This window comes from Sarcophilus harrisii, chromosome 2 (genome assembly GCF_902635505.1).
Source record: "Sarcophilus harrisii chromosome 2, mSarHar1.11, whole genome shotgun sequence".
NCBI lineage: Eukaryota > Metazoa > Chordata > Mammalia > Dasyuromorphia > Dasyuridae > Sarcophilus > Sarcophilus harrisii.
The window spans coordinates 143,330,951-143,354,343 of NC_045427.1; the positions used below are offsets into that span (position 1 = coordinate 143,330,951).

At 35.0% G+C, this 23,393-nt stretch overlaps 1 protein-coding gene across 1 annotated transcript in view; it reads left to right on the forward strand.

Moving 5' to 3' along the window:
* Window positions 1-23,393, forward strand: part of FBLN7 (fibulin 7) — a 68,550-nt gene that overhangs the window by 40,035 nt on the left and 5,122 nt on the right. Inside the window, exons 3-6 of the mRNA XM_012540098.2 lie at window positions 5,578-5,748; window positions 16,849-16,974; window positions 17,938-18,075; window positions 21,347-21,484. Of these exons, the coding sequence (XP_012395552.1) occupies window positions 5,578-5,748; window positions 16,849-16,974; window positions 17,938-18,075; window positions 21,347-21,484 (573 nt within the window). The remainder of the gene's footprint in view (window positions 1-5,577; window positions 5,749-16,848; window positions 16,975-17,937; window positions 18,076-21,346; window positions 21,485-23,393) is intronic.

Genomic DNA, 23,393 nt, shown 5'->3' on the forward strand with positions numbered 1-23,393 from the left:
TGATGTATAACCTGACACATTTATAGATCACCCAACTTCAGCCTGCCATTTGATTTATAATTATGTAGTTTGATTAATCATCTCAAGTTGTCTAATTGGAGTCTATTGTGAGAATTAGATTCTTCTTAGCAACCTTATAATCTTTTTCATTTGTAAGCTAATTAGCTTGAACTTCATCTCAGCTAATTAAATATTATTTGAGTAATAAAATGGAGAAAATTCCTTTCCTAATATATATCTATAATTGAATACTGAAATTACTGAATATGAAAAAATATAAATGGAACAAAAAGCATAAAAACATTTATAGCTATTTAAAATATTTTGGTGATGACCAATGTCACAGAGCCATGCCCTCAACACAACAGTAGTGGACATGTATAAAAATTCAGTTTAACTTTATTCATTAATCAATATTAAATAAAAGTCTCTATAAAGAATCAATATTTCTATTATAGTCTTTTTTTCCTTCATCTTCTCTTCAGCAATCATATGAAAGTCTTTTAAGATATGTTGTTTTTGTAACTTCCTCATAGATTTTTCCTAGACTTCTTTTTCTAAAGGTTTTTTCTTTTTTTAAAAAAATAATATCACAATTAAAATAATAAGAAGGACATTTCTTCTCACCTCCTTCCTGTGTCTTCTTCACAGATATCTCATAGATCCTCATGGAACGCAGATCAAACACAACCTTCTCCTTTATTCCACATAAAGAAATACTTCCCATAACTCAACTTTCTCTTTGAGACTAACAGCACAAACTACTTTTCTTGCAACAATTCACATGACTTCAGTACTCTTAAAGAAATAGTAAATTGGGGACAACTAGGTGGTACAGTGGATAGAGCACCAGTTCTGAAGTCAGGAGGACCTGAGTTCAAATCTGACCTCAAACCCTTAACACTTCCTGGCAGACCTTGGGCAAGTCACTTGACTCCAATTGCCTCAGCAAATAAAAGAGAGAGAGAGAGAGAGAGAGAGAGAGAGAATAGTAATATATATATATATATATTGTATATATAATATATATTTATATTGTATATATTATTACAAACTATATATATTCAATATACAAATGCAAATATAATATGTATACAATTTTATATATAATATACAATATCATAATCTCGGTGAGATATACATTCAAAATAGGAGTTCCTAACAGAAGACTTGTTGGGACTTTCCAGTGTTTGTGTCTTATTGGTATAGCTGATAGGACCTTAGGATCCTCATACCATATTGAGATTGTAGAGAAGGACTTTAGTTGATGCTTTGAAATAGTAGGTACTTTAAAAAAAATCACAATAATCTGTAAAATGGGAGGCATTTAGATTAAATGATCTTGAAGGTTCTAATTCCTATTATCTGATGATCCGGTAGATCTGTGACTAATGAACTAACTTCCCAGTTTAGAAATTCCTTTGAATGCAATGACCATAATACAGTACCATGAACCAGATTGGAATAATCTTGTGAAGAGAAGACACTATGAATTTGAGGAATGGACCGTTTTCCAAGCTCCTTTTCTGCTCCCCCAATATTGTGATTGAATTGTCACAGCTATTTATTCCCATACTTCCCCTTGGTCCCTTATGAACAATGGTACACTGTGCAGTCTATGCCCACAGCATAGACAAGCCAATGGGACACTTTTTCCTTTGGCGCAATTATGAGCAAGTGCTGGTACATTACATTTCCCCACTGAGGAACTGATTCATCCTGTGATGCTCTGGTTTTAAAAAATCAATTAAATTTTTTAAAAACAGGCTATTTCCTCAGCATGAAAAAGTTATTTTACTGATGTCATAATGACCAGAGAAACATAATCACTTCATTCATGAACATGGAGAGTTATGATCTGAACTTTAGAGAGCTTGACAAGATGAAGTTCTTTTCCTTTCAAAATGTTGAAGAAGAGAACTATCATGGACTCTAGTAATTTTGTGATTGACAGAGAGGCAAATCACTCTTGGCTCTAATTATAATCAAACATAAACAAAGTACCCCAAACTGGGAATTTGTCTTTGGAGCACATCATGAAAAAAAAATGTTTCAGAGATTCCAGACCTGGAATGCCAGAGCAAATAGATCCTAGTGCCATGGCTTTTGAATGTCCACATTGTCCAACCTTATGGAATCAATGATCTTTTTTATTGTTTTTCTGTATATGAATAGCATAGGCGGGTCTTAACAGTCCATTCCAATCATAGATTTTATAACTGAAATGAGGCTAGACTCAGAGTCAAAAGCTATGATAAGATACAACAATAAGCTGTAGACAAGCCAATTGGATCGTCTGGGTCAAAATTACATCCATTTGGGTGAGCTTAGTAAGACAGTCAATCAATAGATATTTATTAAGTACTTATTACATACTAGGCACGGGGATACAAAAAAAGACCAAAGCATGGTCCCTGGACTCAGGGTAGACAACACGCAAATTATAGACATATAAGGAATATATAGAGTAGATGGAAAATAATCTCACAGAAATTGATTGATATACTGAACTAAATTCTTTGCCTTGTCTTTACTGAAGAGGTTAGAAATATACCCATACCTAAATGATCTCTGGGATTGTCTAGATTCCCAGGATAAGTATTCAGCTCTCCACTTTGCTCTCTTCTGAAGACCTGGCCAAGGAAGACCAGAGGGGTCCACTCTTGATGATTCCATATTTTTAAAGTATTTATTAATACTTAATTTGTTGTTTTTCTCTGGGATTGTCTAGATTCCCAAGATAAGCATTTAGCTCTCTGCTTTGCACTCTTCTGAAGACTTGGCCAAGGAAGACCTAGAGAGGATCCACTCTTGATGATTCAGTATTTTTAAAGTATATGTTAATACTTAATTTGTTGTTTTTCTCTTTGGGGAAAATAAAGTGATTTCTAGCTTCTTAGTGTTTTTTAAACTCTAGTATTCAGATCACTCCCTCACTCCTCCAGTGTTCAATGATCAAGAGCATTAACTATGTACTTATAAAGTTTGGAATCTTTCATCAATAAGTGAAATTTGGGATAGCTAGATAGTAGAGGGGATAGAGGACTGGCTCTGGAATCAGAAGGACCTGATTTCAAATATACCTTCAGACATTCACTAGACACTGTGATCCTGAGCAAGTTACTTAACCTGATTGTCTCCCACCCCCCAAAAAAGTGAAAGTTTTTGAAAAAATTATCCTTAGGACCTTTTTTCCAAAATAGTGGCCAGCTGAGGGGTAAAATGGAGACAATAAATAAATTTTTAAAATTTTAAACTATCTGATAGAAAAGCAGATGAAAGCAGGATTTCCTTAGGACAAGGCTTCTTAAACTTTTTTCCATTAGTGACTCCTTTTCACCTGAGAAATTTTTATAACCACATATAGGGTGGCAACCTACAGTTTAAAAACCTTTGCTCTAGAAGAAGTTCCCAAAGATAACAGTAAAGATATTTGTGGCTTGTATTTTGATTTTGGCAGTACTATTAAAAAACAAGGCATTTGATAAGCCAAATAATTAGGTAACAGGTAAGAAAGTCCAGTTAAATAAAAATCTCCTTCATTCCAAACTATAGAACCTTTGAAAGAGACAATGCCATTGAAGAGCAGAGATTGTGCTATGTTTGTGTTTTTTTTTTCCCCACTATATAGGCTACAAAACTTCTAAGTATGGTCTGAACCAGGTTAAAATACAACTGGGAACTGTTTAATAATATACATAAAAATGCAATCAAACACAAATAATATTACATTTTAAAACTAAGTCAATATGTGGCCTCTAGGAATATTTATATATAGTTTGGGGTCCCCCTTTTCTATTGATTTTGATGCTAATACTCTAAAGTATCCAACAGAGTGCTATTGGATTTTTTGGGGGGAAAGTGAGGCTTTCTAAAAAGAATAGAAGTCACAGTAGAGAAAGAAAAAAACAAAAATATTAAAGAATCCAAGAGCATAGGGTAATCTAAACTTACATTGGGTAGTTGGAAGGTAGAAAAATGGGTCACAAAAAAAAAAAACTATATAATTCTCTGGAAGTTCTATCTCCCTGAAGAGGATATACATTTTCTAATAAGGAAGAATTTTCCAGTGCTCCACAAAATGATGAGGATCATGTATAAGTTCATCTAGGAGAGAGAATATCTTCTATTGGTCAAAGAAAAAAAAGAGATATGTCATGGTCATCAGTGACTCCTTGCTAAGGGTTATTAGCATGATATGAACAATGGATGAAGGTACATTTCCTGGGATTTATTTCTATGATATAATGAAGACCTTCCCTAGGCTTGATATATTTATCACTTTGGACAAGTCATTCAGCTGCTATAAACCTCAGTTTCTTCATTTGTAAAATGAAGATAATTTGACCAAATGGCCTTTGAAGTTTCTTCCATTTCTAAATATGTGATCCTCTAAGCCTACTGACTATCAATTCTCACTTCTGGGAATTTTCTTGGGGTAAGCAGAAGGAAGCTAGATAAGATCTCTAGAGATTATGAAGTCCTGAGCAAAAAAAAAAAATCTGAAGACCTTTGGAATACAGATAATCTTTTCTCTATGTCTGCCAGTTGAAAATTCTGTAGGAGTATCAAAAGAAAAAGGTATGTGGGCTAGGAAAAAATAGTTAAGAAGATGGCATATGAGAACAGGGTTTAGTGGTGGACTCTTGGCTAGGGAAAGGGGAAGGAGAAAGACGTTCACATAAATTTATAAAACAACATAGCAGAGAGAGTAGGAAATAAGATAGGAAGAATATCAATCGGGAAGACCCAATAATTTACAAGAGATACCTGTTCACTAGTGCACATCATATAAATAATTAACAAGCTCAACTAGAAATCTTCACTCAAGAAAACAAATTCAGCAAACTAATTTGTTGAAGAGGAGGCAGCATGCTCTAATAGGAGGTGCCCTAGTTCCAGGTCCTAAGTTTAATCATGTTTCTGACACTTAATTCCTGGATAGTCTTTGACCAGTCATTTACCCTCAATTGAGGGAGTTGGACTAGGTGTCTCTAAAAGCTTTGTTCACTTAACTGCAAAGTGTATTTCCAAAGGACAGGTCTAACTAACCATGTGGCCCGTCCTTCCTACTTCCTATTCAATAAACCCCAATGACTCTCTGTCACCTCCAGGATCAAAAATATAAAATGCTCTGTAGGTGTTCAAAGTCTAAACTTTCTATTCTTCCTATACTTTATGCCCTCTCTACCACTATACACTGTGGATCCAGCAACAATGACCTCCTTGATAGTCCTTGAATAAGATACTTCTACTGTCTTTTATGCTTAGAATCCTCTCCCTCTTCATCTCAGACTGTAGGCTTCTTTGACTTCCATCAAACCCCACCTCAAATTTCACCTTTCTCAGGTAACAGGTGGGAAAGGTAAGATTTTAGCTGGGACTTCTTAATTTAAAAAGGCCATAAAAGCATTTTGCCTAATTAACTTGGAAAGCAATTTCCATAGATTTACAGAGAATTTTAACTTTCCATTCCTCCTTTAAATCTATAGAATTAATTTTAGGACCAATCTTACCCTAGCTTCTCTTGGAACATAGATCATCACTGAAATAATTTCACTTCTTTTCCTTTTTTAGTCTCCTGTCCTGCACTGGAAGCCCCACACAATGGGAGAAAATTTGGCAGCAAGTACTTAGTGGACCATGAGGTCCATTTCACCTGTAATCCTGGATTCCAGCTGATTGGCCATAGTAGTCTCCTCTGTCAGTCCAATGGCAATTGGACAGGTGACAAACCGGAATGTAAAGGTATTTATTGTTCTCTATCATTTAATGGCTGGGGTGTTTCTGTAGGCCTGGGTTACCTTCACACAAGCTCATACATGACTTTAGAAAAAGTAAGTTACATAGTGACTATCCTACTAGTATAAAGAAGGAATCAATAGGAATTGGGGTGCTAATAGTAGAATTCCTATGCTTTTTTTGCTTTTCAAATCTCACTGAAAAGTGATGGCACTTTATATAGGTTATAGAATGAAAAAGAAGTATATACTTCTTTGCTCTTTTTTTTTTCTATATCTTCTTTCCCCTTCTACTTCTCAAGGAGCAGAGATTTTCCATATGGCTAATATGTTCTCATGATTTCCACATTGTGAAAGAATGAATGAATAACAAAACCTTTATTAAGCACCTGCTATGTCCTAAGTTCTGGGGATATTAAAAAATAAATAGAGAAATAGACAGTTCTGCTCTAAAGGAAGTCATACTACAAAGATAAAACATAAAAGGAAGTTTAACTATTGTGATCATTATCCCTGGGATGGAGGGATGCTTCTCTAATCCTTGGGATACTGATTTGCTACATGTCTTCTAGGCAGGCAAATCCCAGCAGAGAATCTCACTCCAGCAGAGTATATGAAAGCAGACATGGAAAGCTTCTTCCTTCTTTCCTCTGAGTGTTCTAGGAAGAATTTGCCTTCAAAATAAGAGTGTCTCTTTTGGATGGATCTTCCATTTAGCTTTCAAAGGATTGCCAATATTATCACCAAGAAACATTTGCAGAGAATTTTCTTCCATGGGGATTGTTTGATATGACAAAGTTTACATAGTTATGATTTATTAGATGTGATATCAACAGAGAAAGAATTGATAAATAGAAGCATATAAGTGTATATGTAAATATACTTATTTGTGTCTAATAGTAATCATCTATGATGGTAGAAAGAGGGGAGAAAAAAGAGATTTACATGATAATTTTGTTGTATATTTAAAAGGAATAACAAATTGTATATAGTAGGTTTACAATTTCATTTACAATCATCTTTTTAAGAAAACGCCTTATTCCATAAAGTAAAAAAAATTAAAAAATATTTAGCCATCCAAAAATTATAGTAGATATAGTTATTTTATATTGTAAATAATTGTTGATGACATTAAATAATTCATCAACTCCTTAGAATATGTAAATAAATTGAATACATACTGATATATTTCAAACTTCAGGTAGGGCTTAGATTATATAACCTGTAAGTTTCCTTCTAAATCTTAAATTTTCTTAAATTTTCAGGTCATACTTGTATCTATGGTATACCTAAGACAACAACAGCTAATTAGTTAACATCAGCTATAAGGAATAAAAATGGGTAAATTTATGAATTAAGGTTCTATTTAACCTTTTGGGAAGGATAATAATTTGTCACTTGAGAACAGGAACCATCTACAAAAGTCTTAGCTAATGAGTCAGTTTTTTCAGTTATACTGTTGAAATTCAATTGTGTAGAAATTTAAAGGATAAAAATTTGTCAGTTGAGTACAAGTACCATCCATAAAAGTCCTAACTCGCTTGAGTCAGTTTTGTCAGTCAAGCTGTTGAAATTCAATTGTGTATAAATTTAAACAGTTTTTAAATTCATTCATGACCATAATTAAAGCTAAATAACTATTTTATGTGAAAGATTTTCATTTTCATATTCATTTTCATTTCATATCATAGGGATAAAGAAAAATCGCTAATTTAGAAATTTGCTAATATTTTTTATCCTGTGCAAGTCTTTAGTTTTTGTTGCATCTGAATCAAATTTTTCACAGACCCTGTGAAGGGATTTATAAACTTGGATGGGGAGGGAGGAAATGCATCTGTATTTTCTCTAACCTCTAACTTAGAATTTAGAATTTCCTTTAATTCTTTGAAAACAAGATTCTGAGAAGTGATCCATATGCCAGGGGGTACAGGGCAAAAATACAATGCTCTATAACCATTGCACATACACAGAAGTTAGTGTCAAATGGTTGCAATGTAATGGTGTGAGTTAGAAGGTGGGTTGGTATTAAAGTGATACCTTCTTCCCCAAGTGTGACTCACTTCAAGTACTAGAGACAAGCAGAGACAAGAAATCACAGAATTGCACTCTTAGATAAGATTTGAATTCTTCTAGTCTAGGGTCAATACTCATCAGTAGTTACCAATTCTTCTAGTCATCAGTAGTTACCAAGTTAGCAAATTGACCAATTTAGGACACTTTCCTTCCTGCTCATCCACAGATTAAAATAGATTCCCATCCAGAATATATTTCTCACTTGGAAACGAATGGACAGACAGTGACTGTTTGGATTAGTTTCAAATGGATAGCTTCTAAGGAAACACACACATTTATGTCTAAGATCAGAAAGGGGTAATATCTTGTAACACAGGAAGTAGAGAATTCCCTGAATTTCAATGGCCTTGCTTAAACTTCCCACATGTGAAAATACAGAGGGTTTTTGTGATAATAACTTATCTCTCTGTAGGTATGGGGAATTTTGTTGGATTCCCTTATTGTCTTTGAAAAATGCAGCAATATTTGATTACTTATCATTCTCCTGATAATATTTGTGTTTATAATTTAGTTCTTAAGGCTAATGGTTGGGGGTAGAAGGATGAAGATAAGGGTTCACTGCTAAGTAATCTCTAAGAAAGATATCCCAGAATCTAAGAAACAACTATAGTATTCATTTCATTTTCTATATAGAATTAGCCCTAAATATTGTGTTCAGTTATTTTAAGGGGGAATCAAAGTGATTTTGAAATGATTAATTTCAAAACCTATAATGTCAATATCATTGAAAAAATTGACAAGACACATTAATATTAACCTGCCATCTTTTCACCCTGCCCCCAGTTAGCTATTTGGAAAGATGCCTCTCTGTCTGCATATGACTGATTCAACTTGGCAGGGAAGAAAATTACATATAATTACACCCTGTTAAAAATAATTTAGCGGGCAGAGGTTGGCTCCATGATGGAGAGCAGCCATTTGGCATCTTAAATGTTCAACAGATTTTTCCTTCTTGTTCCGCTAAAAGTTATATTTGTAAAATTTAGGGCCTTCCTGAAACTAGTGTAGAATAGCCTTAGCAGTTGTCCCCCTGAAAACACAGTGAATCAAGATACCCAAATACAGTTGAACCTCTTAATGCTGCTTCATTCCATTTAAAAATTCAGCACTGGTTCCATCCCCAATCTGAGCTTCTTTTGTTTTCTCTTTCCCAGGTTGCCTATCCTTCTTTAAACATTAATTCAACAAGTGTTTATTATATGTCTCCTTTATTATTGTTATAAAAAAGCATATGTATTAAATTCATATTATGTGTCTGGTACTGTACTAGGTTCTAGAGAAACAAATACAAAAATAAAACAGTCCTTGCTTTCAGTGAGTATATTTTCTAATAAAGGGAATGACTTATAAAATATAATGTCTGCTAGCCAAGAAAGGGGGGTTTTGAGAAGTGGCAGGGATGGTAACTGTAGCCTTGGCTCACTCCATGAAGCAATGGTAGATAGTATTTGTTTGATAATTGTTCTCAAACAAGGAGTTGGAAAATGGAAAGGGAAAGGGGCACACAGAGGTATGTCCTACAGAGACAGTACATCTGAAGAAGATAATTAGATTGATCACTAATCATCCACTTAGATAGATTAAAGTAGATAATTTATCTCACTTTGTTGCCAGGCACTATTCTAAGAGATATAGAAATACAAGCAAAAGAAAGACAGTCCCTTCCCTCAAGGTGCTTACACTCTAATGGAGGAAGTCAGCTAAAAGTAAAAAGTAAACTAAAAAAGGTATGGAGAGAGAGAGAAATTGTACCCACATTTATAGGTTAGTGTACATTTAAATGAATATAGTTATCCCTTGGATATTTCTTTTTTTAAGTGCAGCTGCAAAAAAAAAGCAGCAATATGGAAAGCAGTTCCTGAAATTCCCTGTTAGAAGAATTTTAGACATCAAGGAGAAGATAAAGAAAGTGGTTTTTTGGATGGGGGAAGGTTGGGTTTATTGGTATCTCTGAAATTGCAATGCATATAAGTTGTCTCCTCTGACTATGAGTGAAGGTGGACCTGCTGAGGATGCTTCAGGCAATCAATGTACATTTATTAAGCATCTGCCATGTTTTCATTACTGAGCGCTAGTTCATGTAAGAAAAATTTCTGGAGTGTAAGGGATCAGAGAGTCCCAGTTTCTTACAGAAGGTTGACTTGGGATCCTTAGTTTGGCAGGAGAAAAGGGAGGACAGGGAGAGGAGTAGGAAAAGGAATAGGAACATGAAGGCAATGTGTGGACTAATAATTTTTACTTCCAAGGAGAGTTAGGTCCATTGTGTTATGTCTCAAATCCAAACCCAGTTTAACATCAATAATAGTAGAATGATCTTTGGCACCATATCATTGGACCCAAAAGATACAAAGAATTGGATTAACAGCAGTTGTCTAAGTATCAGAATAAAAAAGCAGGAATCCCAATGAGATCTATTTTATACTGATAGATGATTTCTTAGACTTTTCACTGAATTGGAAGGTGTCTCCTCCTTTACCTCTTCCTACTTCCCCTATCTGCCTCAGTTTCTAAAATAGGGAAATAATGGCACTTATTTCCCAGGATTATCATGAGGATCAAATGAGATAACATTTTTAAAGCTCTTTGAATACCTTAAAGCACCATATAAAGGTTAATTAGAGTCAATCCTCAACTTTCACAGAAATAATATTCTTAGAAAATAGTGCAAAAGAGAGTCAAAATGCAAATACTGATACATTGATTTCATGAGAAATAGGGGGTTAGATTCCTGCAACCACTAAAAATGATCATCTTTCACTAGAGATTGCTGGAAATATGCTTTTAGGCATATAATTCTTTATAACAAAACATTAATTCTGATAACATGCACCTTTCTTAACACAGTAACCATGAGATAATTCATAAAACAATATACAAAATAAAATTGGCAACATGCAAAACATTTTTCTCACTAAATTCCTTAGAATTCTGTGATCTTTTGTGCTATCTCCATTAAAAAAAAACATTGATTTCAGATAATATTCACTTATTATGACATGAAATCTACAGTATCATAACTACTAGTATAGCAAATGAAATTCATAAAATGAAAAAATTTTTTAACCTGAATCATATCTTCTACTGTGTCAGATGGCAGTATGAGGGTATTGTTACTATTCTGCTATAAACCTCTCTACCCTGACCAGTCTCTGAAAATGAAGGAAGAGATTGCTAGGACTTAAGTCCCTGCTGTTAGAAGATGGAAAAATAGGGAGGTCTTGACATCCCCTCTAACACTGTGTCCTTTTAGGCTGGCAGATGGTATTGGAGATTGAGAAGGACTCAGTAGCTTGAACTAATCTGTCAGTGAATTTAGTACAGTTGTCTATTTTATGCCCCATTTGAGATACTTAAGAGCATCCTGGCCCATAAAGGCTACAAACATTTTTGCAAGAAATTTATCTAACACTTTTATTTTCTCATTAAACCATATCACTGACTTTACATACTTAGACTTAGAGTCCAGTAAACTTACAATATGCCTTGGAAGCATAAATGAAACACAAAACTTGAGTTTTAAAGGTAAACAATGAAACAAATGCAAGGGAGTTCTTTATAATAGTAAGGTGAACAAGAGCACTAAAGCCTCTAAGAGGCTATCAGCCACTCTACAGACTTGTTCACAACTTGTCTTTCATTTTTTTCCTCTATTGGCATAGCTGCATCTGTCTACAATTATCAATTAAAAATGAAGTTACTAATAAAATAGCACAAATGCTTGAAGTCATGAAACTTAAGCATGTCAGTATTAAATGAGATAACTGATGTGTATACTCAACATTAGCTTTGCTCTTGTAGAGGCAGTCAGGTATCACATTGGATAGAACCTTGAGAATGAAATAAAAAAGACTTCAATTAAAATTCAATCTTAAATATTAATTGCATAACTCTGGGCAAGTCACTTAACTTCTTTCTGCCTCAGTTTCTTCAGCTATAAGATGAGGAGAGCAATAGCACCCAACTCACAGTGTTGTTGTAAGGATCATAGGAGACATAGTGCCTAGAATATCATAAGCATTTAGTGAAGCTTATTCCATCCCTTCCTCTTTCTTTTTCTGATCTTCCTTATCTTTACTTTCTTTTCTTTGAGATGATTCCCAATTTATCCTGTCTCAATCTTCTTTGTACATAGCTACTTACATGTTATGCAATAAGTTATATTCTTATTGAGATCAGGAATTTGTTTCTTTACCTTTCTATCTCCAGCACTTAAAAAGTGCCTAGTATGTTGTAAGTACTTAATAAATGGCTTGTTGACAAATGCTTGTTCAACTTTCTCATTTTACAAATGAGGCTCAAGAAAAGTTAAATGATCAGCTCAAAGAATATCAAGGATTGCTTGACAATCAATAATTGAATCCTGGTCTTCTGATTCTAAATCCAAACCTGTTTCCCTTACATGGCATCAATATGGTATAAAATATAAAATTCCTCAAATTATTGTGACTTCTTTGTAATTCTTTTTTCTACTCATTTAAATATCCTCCTTCCAGGTGATGATGTATCTATCATGCTCCCTCCAATAATTACTATTTTAACTTTATAGTAAGCAAAGAAGAGAGGAAGGATGGAATCAGGAAGGATTTGGGTTTAAGTCCTACAAGTAATATAATGATATATTTATAGAAGGCTTACTGATCTGCTTTGGGAGATGGATTTTTCCATACTTAAGAGTTCCTTACTTGAATAAAATCATAAGACTAGAATTGCTGCCCTTCCACAAAGTGCAAATTTTTCAGATAGTATTGTATTTTTCCAACTATATATATAATATATATCAAGACAATTTTCATTGTCTTGATTCATTCAATCATTAAGTGATTGATTTAATCATTTAATTAATTAAATCCATTAAAATTATTAATTCAGTAATTCATTTTAAAATTTGATTTCCCAATTTTCTTCTTTCTTCCTTTCCCTAAGACAACAAGTAATTTGATGGCCAGTCTTCTGGTGCCAAGCCTTTTTAAACTCAGCTAGACTGGTGTTCTGATAGAAGCCACTCAAGTCTGTTTTTGAGCTTGTGTTTGACACCCTCTCAGCTATGTAAGACCTGCCAGAGCTTGTATTCCATGGGCATAGCCTTAAAAAACCTAGGGCAACCCAGCATTGGAAAGCCTGGTCAATGGAATGCAAAAGATGCTCTAAATAAAATAATTCATCAGGCTACCTGCTGCTTTGCCCTCCCACCTACTGGGCTTAGTACTTAGTAACATGTCAAATGCCTGTGCTGTTAAAATTCATGGATCCAGAAAATAAGGAGTTATTGGGATCTCTGAAATTGCTAAGCATTTTGCCACATTCCACAGTCTTGTCTTGTCTGACATGCTAATGTAGCTCAGTCAGGCTGCAGAGACCTGGGACTTCCTAAAGCTGCTTGAGTGGAGTGGGTAGTGGGGAGGATAAGGAACATAAAAGAATTATATCACTTCTACTAGGAAATCCAGAAGCTAAGAGGGACTTATGGATTGAGGTCAGTGGGCCATTAAATCCTCCTTGACTCCTTAGTGAGATAAGCAATAGACGGGCTATTTATGATGCCTTTCACAAAATGAAAATTCTTGGCAACCAACTCCAGAGAAGGAAATATATTCTGTCCCCAAACACCTGTACAGGGGCTGAACTTTGCATTTCAATAAGGAGCTGGCAATTATCTGGCACGCAACCCCTCATTCAGGTACAGTCAGGGTTCACTGCTTCCACCTTAGCCAAAGCAAAAAAAAAAAAAGCAGTGGAGCCGAGTCCCTAATGGGGGTTAAGGTGAAGGACAATGAGGTTAATATTCTTTGGCTTTCTGTCAATATCTTCATGGTCTAGCAGCTGGCCAGTATTTAGGCTATGCTGTTAGGAAGTGGATAGGAACAGAGGAATTCCGAGCTCTCTGGTATTTGCTGACTGACTGTCTTCATTGACATTCCTTGGAGGTGGTGATTTAGTAACATAAAGCATGGGGAATAGATTAAACTAGGGCTTATGTTAATAGGAAGTTGAAAGCATTCTTTCCAAAAAGATGTGTATCAAAGCTAAAAACAGATTTTGGAATTTTTTCTTCCATTATTAAAAACATTAACGTAATTTTCTTCAAAATTTAGATGAAACAATTCATTCTTTTAGGCTTTTTCCCAATCCATCTTCTATGGGAAGTCTTTCTTATTTCACCTTAATAGGAGCATCTTTCCCTTTACTATCCCCAATTTACTCTTTATATATTTTGTTCACATGTTGTTCTCCCATTGCTGTGAAATCCTTGAGAGCAGGGATTGTGTATTTGCTTCTCTTTGAATTTCTAGTGTCTATGCACAGAGCCTGGTACAAAATAGGAACTTAATAAATGCTTATTGGCTGATTGCCTGAATCCAGACAAACATCAAGGCTTCCTTAACAAGTAGTTAACAGAGATTTCCTCCATGTGATCCTTTTAAGAGAGGTGCATTGGGAAAACACAAACTTTAGTCTGTTAGTCAATGTGTTATTGTGCTCAGTGCTACTAAACTTTATAGTATCATATCTTTTGATTTAAAAAAGAAAGGAGAATGAAGGGATGCAATTTGTCAATCCAAGGTAGGGTAGTACAATGGAAAGAAAAACATTGGCTTTGATGTCACAATGCCTGAGTTTGAGTCCTGGCATGAGCTTGAACAATTATTAGCCTTTTTTGGTCTCAATTTCCTTATCTAAAAATGAGAGCATTGGAATCTTATTCCATCTACGATTTAAGGAAATCAAAGAATTTCAGAGTTGGAAAGAGTTTCAGAAGCCATCCAAGTCAAGTCATGCCTGAATAATAATTCTTTCCATAACAAACTCCACAAATAATTGGGGTGAAGGGAAATCCGATAGCACTTGAGACTAAAACATTCCTAGTTTTGGATATTCTAACCAGGATATTTTATTTAAAACCTAAATTTATCTGTTTTCACCATTTCTTTCCATTTCTTCTAATTCTACTCTCTGAGACCAAAAAAATTCTCTCTCTACCTGATGTTCCTTCAAAGACTTAATGAAACATAATTTCCATTTTCCTCATCAGTTATTTCCTTTTCCAGGCTAAATACCCCTAGCTCCTTTTACCATTCCTCCTATGGCAAGATTTCATGAGAAACTTGACAGTCAGTGAGAATAAATGACTTCCCTAACTGCAAAATGAAGTTTAACTCTGCAGCTCCCTTGTTATAAATGTGTGGTTCTATGAGATTTAACCATAGAAGGAATGGTTAAAGGATCAAGGTTATACAGGTAATAAATAGCAGAACCAAGACTTAAATCCAGGTGCTCTGACTCCAGATCAGGTGCTTTTTCCATTATGTTTTTCTCCAAAGCCCTTCACTAGCCTGGTTGCCTCCCTCTGAATGCCCTTCAGCTTTAACAATGTCCTCCTTGAGAATAGGGATGTTGCCATTGCTGAACACAGTGCCTGACACATTGTACATTATATTTTTCTTGATTTGCTAAAATGTTTCACAGTTCTAAGATCACTGAGTTCTCTATCTTTTCAATTTGATTCAGAAAACTTAGTAAGCATAAATAAAATGCTTGCTATGTGCCAGGAACTGTGCTAAATGCTAAATAAATAATCTCCCAATCTCCAAACCCAAAACAGCAGAAACAAAAATAATCCCTGAAGGAACTTACAATCTGCCTACTTTGTGGATTTTAAGAAACCTATCTGGTTTTAAGAAACAGGTTAGGAGAATTTATCAGAGTCTAAATGGACTGTGTTTCAATATTGCAACCTCTAACTCAAAATTGATATGTTAATATTTTCCAACGTGTGAAGTCCTGCTTCTCCAATCAACAGGTTGGTACATACTTCAGCAGTCTGTAGATCTGTGAATATGCTGGCAAATGTATGTGGCTGTGCAAAGTGGAGCCAAATTAAAGTTCATTTGAATCAGCACATGTTTTCTGCACCTGGGGCAGCCTTGGTCTTGGGAAAAATGAGTTGGCAAGGGCATGCTGAAACCAGCTTATACAGGCTGAGGAGGGCCAATTGTTAAATACTTAGTGTGATCATTTACACCTCAGAAATTGGAAAATGTTATAAAGCAGAGCTTGATTTATTGGTTTGTTGACTGTCTAGATTTAATAAGGTGATGGCACCCATAGTTGGTTATTAAACATTTATCAGCACATCCTTGGTTGTGGGTATTATTGGCATCTAGAGTTGCAGACTAGTTGTCAGGTTGGGCAGATTTCCTTTAATGCTAGTACCTTCCCTCTATTATCTCCAATTTATTATTTATATATTGTGTTTGTATGTAATTGTTTTCAAATTGCCCCCCCCCCCATTGGACTGTGAGCTGCCTGATGCACTGTCTTTTGTATTTTTTTATATTCTCAGCACTCCCAGAGTGACTGACTTGAAAGAGGGACTTAATAAAATCATCTTGACTGACTAACTAAAATAATGTACAATTACCCTTTAGCCAGGAATCTTTGAGTATTGATATAAAACTAACAGTGTTGTGTAGTTACATGGTTGTTGATATTTCCTGATTCAACAGGCAGTGTGATATTCAGGGAAATTATTTTTACTGGTTAGTACTAGCCATCTACTGCAATATCATTTCCTTTCTTACACTAATAACCCTATCTTTGATGAAATCTCTTTTTATCCAGATACTGAATAATACTTCTTGAAGTCAGAATATCTCAGAAGGCAATCAGAGTTGATTTCATCAAGACTTTACAAAATTATATGGCAAGCTTTTAAATAAGAAATGTCAAAATTCTAGACCCTTTCCTTTGGATCTTGGGAGAAGTAATTGGGAGAAGGAAAAGGGAGTTAACTCAAGAGGCAAGGAAAAGGAAGACAGGGCATGTTTGCTGGATGCTAATTCTTACAGCCTGATGATGCTCATGTTATTGTTGGGGAGGGAAATGTGGCAGCAGTGGCAGTCATTTGTGTCAAAGGAAGCTAAGTGACCCATGCACCAACCTATGCTAGGAGTTTCTGATCTTTATCTTGTGCTTTTCTATTCATTTTTATACCCCAACACACATAATTATAATTAAAATTAATTTCTTTCCTTAGATATCAGTGAATGTGCTAGCCATCCTTGTCAGAATGGTGGAACATGTGTGGAAGGAGTCAATCAATACAAATGTACTTGTCCACAAGGATGGAATGGAAACAACTGTCAGCATCAGGCTCAGACAGGTAGGTAACAGTTTTGTGAGTGGGTAGAAAGAGCAAGAAATTGGAAGAGAAAGCATAAGTCCTAATACTCCAAACTATTAATTTGTCTGTATGGGCTTGCCTCACTGTGCTTCCTCGTGATTTTCCTTTTTTTCCCAGAAGCCTATCCTCTGTGGAATGCCATTCTTTTAGCCATTCTTTTGTCCAGCACCAAAGCCACAAATTTCTAGCTATGAAAAGTGAAAAGCCTTCAAAATATAGTGACTTAGTGGGATGAATAAAAGCCACGTGGAACCAAGACAAAATGCATATCAGTCCAATCATTATGCCTGCTTCTTGGAGTTGGCCAGAAGATGCTTTTAGTGAACCTACAGGGAGCTTACATTCCAATATCTTTATTCAGCTACAAAAAGCAGTCATTTTATCTACCTGATCTTAGAATGTTCTGTATAAGAAGGCAGATTAATGACTTGTTCTAGGACTATTTCTCTAAATGCCATAAACAAAGATGAGAACAAGATTAAAAACAATAATCACTGTCATCCTGCCCAAACAGGATGAGAAGAATAAAATGACAACATTGGCAACAATAATAATGATAGCAGCTGCTGACAATTATCTAACACTTTCAGATTTGCAAAATACTTTATATCCATTATTTAATATTATCTTTACACTAGCCCTATATTCAGTACTATAGGTGTTATTATTTCTATTTTACAGATGAGACTCTCTGAATCTCAGAGAAGTTAAGTGACAACTATAGTCACAAATCAGTGGCAGAGGCAAGAGTTAAATGTAGGTCTTTTCTAAGTTCAACTTCCTTGCTCTTTGTCCCATGGACTGAACTTTCCCAGTACACTTCCCTGCTGACTCCCAAGTTCAGCTCCTTACCTATATTTAGCTGTACTCTCCCTAAGTTGAGAACAGAACTTCTCCATAGAAGATGCTCCAAGAGAAATTTAATTTTTTTTTCCTGTTCAGCGGCACCTGAATGGAGTGTGACCAATGACCCTGCCTTCAGTCGCAAGCCACGTTGTGCCAAGGTGGATAGAACTCAACACTGTAGTTGTGAAGCGGGTTTCCACATGAAAGGCACAGCGGACAACAGCATATGTCAGGGTAAGTGCTCAGGGAACCCTGTAGGACCAAGACTAGAAGGTTGAACTCAAGCCTATAAGCATTCAGTACTCTTTTAAGACCCTGGGTCTTAGTGGATTGAAAGAACACACGTTTCCCCATGGTCCTAGCTATCAGCCGTGAATGACTCAGACAGAAGGGGAAATAGATCAGTTAAATGAGTCCTGATTTTAACTTTGTGTCTGGAACATGTTGTATTTTTAATGGTACTGTCTTAATGAAAGAAGGAGCTGAGTCACTTACATCAGAAATTACCTCCTTTTGAATATCTTAAACTGAATCTTCTGCAGACATTTCCAAATCAACATGTCCAACACAGAGCTCATTACATCCCTTTTCCCTTAATCCTTCCCTCTTTTCATTAATACTGTTTAGGATACTCCTATGCTGATCATCATCTCCACACTGATTTTCTCAGTCAACATTATGCCTATGGCTCTAATATTAAGTTTGGGAGAGACTGCATTATATATACAATGTATATTAGTTAAAATAATGGAATCAAATCTCCATTACACTTTCTGTATGTGATGTAGTCCTAGTCTTTGATGTGGACAGTGGTAGCAGGATGATCCTATTGCTCTTCTCTGATGTTGTATTCCATTCACAACCTCCTCCTGTATCCCACCAAAAGCAGGATCTCCCTTCCCAGAACACCCCGCTGAATCAAGGGACTTGTTCTGAACAGGAAAAGGGCTGCTATTCAGAGATTTTGCGCAGATTTAAGGCCTTGAAAACCACTCATTTTACAACTGTTAAATAGATTCTCTCCCCTTTTATAACTGATGGTAGGAATTGCTTAAGTCTTTTAATAGAAATAGTTAAAGATCCCAAAATCCCTTCTTCCCATGCTACCTTGCTTTGCTCCAGACTAGACTGTTAGAGATAATATGCCCTGAGACTTCCAAACTTACCAGCTACAAAACAGGACACACCCAGACAAGGGCATGCAGGCTGAGAAATGCTTGTACTTTCACTGCCTGTCAACACCAGTCTGCCTGGGAAGGCACTGTATCAGCTCTACCTCCCAATAGATGAGCGGAAAGAATTGTCTTCTTCTCCAACTCCATTGGCTCCTTCCCTTGTTCTTTTTTACCCCATACCCTTATTTCTATCATCTCTGGAACTTCTGAGAAAAAAAGCAATCATTAGAACCTTCTAAAAATCTCCTTGTGAAAAGTTAGTTCAGCCTTTATGAAGAATTTCTATGCTTCAGAGGTCATTGCACCCCATTCCTTGAGGGTTTAATAGCAGCATTTCAGGATATTCTCAGGGTTAAAGGTTTTTTACCTTCTTTAGTCATGGTCCTATCGCAATGTGGTGAAGTATAAAGAACCTTTCTCCGAATAACTTTTTTTTCTTTTTTAATTTATTGAACTAAATACAAAATAAGAAAAAGCTGAATAGAAAAAAGAAATATAGAAAAGGAAAACAAGATAAAACATTGTCATGTACTCAGCAGACACCAAGGAGGATTTAAAATGCAGAACAATAAATTTCCATCTCAAGAAAGCTTATATAGTAGTAGAAAAAAATTATATCTTTGTTTTCTTGTAGATTATTCTTTTCTTCTTTGCTCAAGAACCTTTTACTTTATTCTTTTTTTCCTCTTTCATACACCTCACTACCTTTCCCAAGCAGGCTACAATTAATCACAGATATCAGTGATTATGCATAAAGTAAAATGCATAGAATTTTAAAAAATTAACTATACTGAAAGAGAATTATCAATATACACACACATACATATATATATAGATATATATACATATATATCTACATATACATATATGTACATATATACATATACCCACAGACCCACACACATATACATATATCTATATATACACATACATAGGCCTATGTGTATACATACTCACATATACTCAGACACATAGTAAACATGCATCTAAAACAATAATAATATGGCTGACACATAACGTACATTTCTTGTTTGATTGAATCTTTAGGTTTGATTTTGTCTAAGATCAGTGATTACTAGCCCTATTTTTTTCTAGTAAATTCTATTTCTGATTTTTGCTTTAGTGTTTCTGTATATCTCATATTTACTAACCCTGCTAACCACTTTAATTCTGCTCTTTAATTGCCTTGCTATTACTCAGCTTTCCCTCATGGATCCTCCCTTATCATCACCTCCATCTTTTCTTCCCTCTTTATCCTATTCCCATTAATCTACATACCTTATTCCATTCAGATTAATCTAAATACCTTTCTGTACTCCCACTTTATCTTATGCTACCCTCCCCACTTTATCCCTTACCCACTAATCTACACACCTTATCCCATTGTCATAAATCTGCATATCCTTCTATATCCTATCTTATCTCATTCTTTCTCCCCAAACCTCCCCTCTTATTTTTTTAATAGATTTTGAAGGGTGCTATATCCTATATCCTTCATGGTATATATATAGTTGCCCATATAACCCATTCCCAATGTGAGTGATTTTTCAGAACTATAAGCCCTCTTCCCCTCTCTAATGGTTCTGTGTCTAGTCTTCCTCTGTACATCATTTGTATAACATAATTCCTATTTTTACCTTTTCCTAGAGAGTTTTGCTTTTTAGAGTCAGATTGTACTGAACTCTGTCCCAGTCTTCCTTTTGAGCTACTCAATTGCTGATATCAGTCTTAAAAATATGATATACATTTCCATGTAAAGAAAAATATAAACAATTTGTCTATGCTAAATTCTTTCAGATTAATCTTTAATATTTATTCTTTTATGTTAAATTTTCTATTAAGATCAGGTTTGGTTGAAATAAAGTCCTGAATCTGCAAGTTTGTTGAATGTCCTTTTTTTTCATTCAATATTATGGACAATTTTGCTAGATATGATTTTTTTGGCCACAGGCCTAGTTCTTTTGATTGTCAATATATATGTTGCAGGACTGTGATCTTTTATTGTGGCTGCTGATAAGTCCTATACAATTCTAATTATAACTCTAGCATATTCGAATTTTTTCTTGTTTCAGAATAACAGTTTTTAAAATATAATGTATAAAAATAAAATGCATAGAATTAAAAAAATCAACTATACTGAAGGATAGTTATCAAATTATAATTGAAAAAACAAGTTCATAGACTTCAGGTTAAGAACCTCATACCAGGCAGAAGTGGCAATAGCTTTGTGGATGGCACATAGTAGCCCAGGCCATTATAATTTACATTGGCCAGAGATTCATGGATGTTGATTGTGGGGGTTGGGGAGGGGGAATTTTTTTTCTCCACAGATGTGAACGAATGTGAAGTTTATAAGTTGGAAGGGGCCAACCAACTCTGTATGCACAACTGCATTAACACTCCTGGATCCTTCCGCTGCTCTTGCCCAACTGGCTATAGGACTCTTGAGGATGGAAAAAGCTGTGAAGGTGAGTTATATACTGCTAATTAAAAAGATCACTGGTTGGAAGCGGGAGGAGATGGACTGCAGAGCAGACAGAAATACTTCCATTTCTATCTCATTCTGTTCTTTCAACTTCTAGGTCCTGAGATAAGAAGTAGAGACAGGAAAAGGGTGAGGCAAAAGAATGGAAATGATTAGTATTACAGACTGCCTTCCAAATATTCCAGCATACATAGTTGTTTCATGAACGTTTTTAAAAATTTGTATAAAAAATTCTCAAGTATGTAGACATTTTCAAGGTTGTAACTGCTCTACAGAGCTAATCTCTGGCTCAGAAGAAAGAAGCCTACCCAGCAGAGAGAGAGGGTGTAAAGTGGGGAATATTGTGCTGGAGAAAATCCTATAATTAATAATGATGATATTATTATACCTCATCTATAGGTATGATAATATCATATCTATAATTAATAATAATGGTATTATTATATATCATAGTTATTTCAGGGAGGGTGGGGTGTAATCCCTCTTTTCACTCAGGTTGCTTGATCACAAACCTCCTTAGAGAGTTGTAATCTTACTTTGGAAATCATTATCCCAGAGGGTAGTGGAGATGTGTCATAATCTGAAGGGGAAAAGAGGGAATTGAAAGAGACTATTCCTTTGATGATGTCACTTAGCCTCCTTGGGTTTCAGTTTTTTGTTATCTGTGAAATGAAGTAATTGAACTAGATGTCTTCAGATGTCCCTTCCAGAATGAGAAATAGGAGGGGAGTAATGACAAACTGCACACCTTACTATGTAAGATGTCCTCTGCACATCACAAAACTATTCAGAGAAATGAGGTTTTATTGTTTTTAGACTGGACACTAGTAATAGTAGAATTTGTGCCAAAGAGAAACAAAAAGACTGAAGGTGTAACTTCTATAACTTGTCACTTGCTATCTCCATCACTAGTAGAACTGGGATCTTTCAGAGTTTTTTCCTAACATTTTGAAATTTAACTAAAAAAATTTTAAATCGTATCTGGAAAGATAAGAATTAATATTGCTAATTTATGAGTGATATAGGGGTGTTTTGGGGATAGGGAGAAGTGTTTCTTCTTTATTCTGATGGGTATAGAATGCCATAGTAACATTAAATAGTAATGATGATGCTAATTCCTATTTGTATTATTAAGTTAATTGGTATGGACTCCATGATTTATCTTCTGAGCATCAGTCTTGCCAGCAGAAGCAACATGGTATAATGGAAAGAGAACTGATTCATGAGATTTTAAGATGAGACAAACCTGAGAGTGAAAGTTAACATATCAGATGACAGTCAGGATCTGATCTTGACAGGCTAGAGTACCAAGATGAATCTAGTAAGATGAAATTCAATAGAAATAAATGTAAAGTCATGTAATTTTGTGCTTTGAGTAAGAGAACCTGGGTCTAAACTCTATTTCAGTTATTTAAATATCTGCATTACCATGGATAAGTCACTTTACTTGCTGGTTCTGTTTCCTTACCTGTAATGAGAGTGTTGGACTAGTTCTAAGTCTCTAAATCTATAGCCTTCAGATTTATCATGTTTGGCCATGTAAGTATGTTACCAATACCGTATACCCAAAATTATTGTAATCACCAACAGGAATATCAAAGAAATAGAAAGCATATTTCCTGTACTTTCAAGGAATTTATAATATGGGTTTTTTGCAGTTATATTTTTATTTTATAATAATAGGTTTTTATTTCTCAAGATACAGGCAAAGATAGTTTTCAACATTTACCCTTGGAAAACCTTGTGTTCCAAATTTTTCTCCCTCCTTCCCTCCTTCCCTTTCCTCTCATCTAGAAGCAAGTAATCCAATATAGGTTAAACATGTGCAGTTCTTCTAAACATACTTCCACATTTATCATGAAAAATGATATGAGTGAGGGAGGGACTTAAAG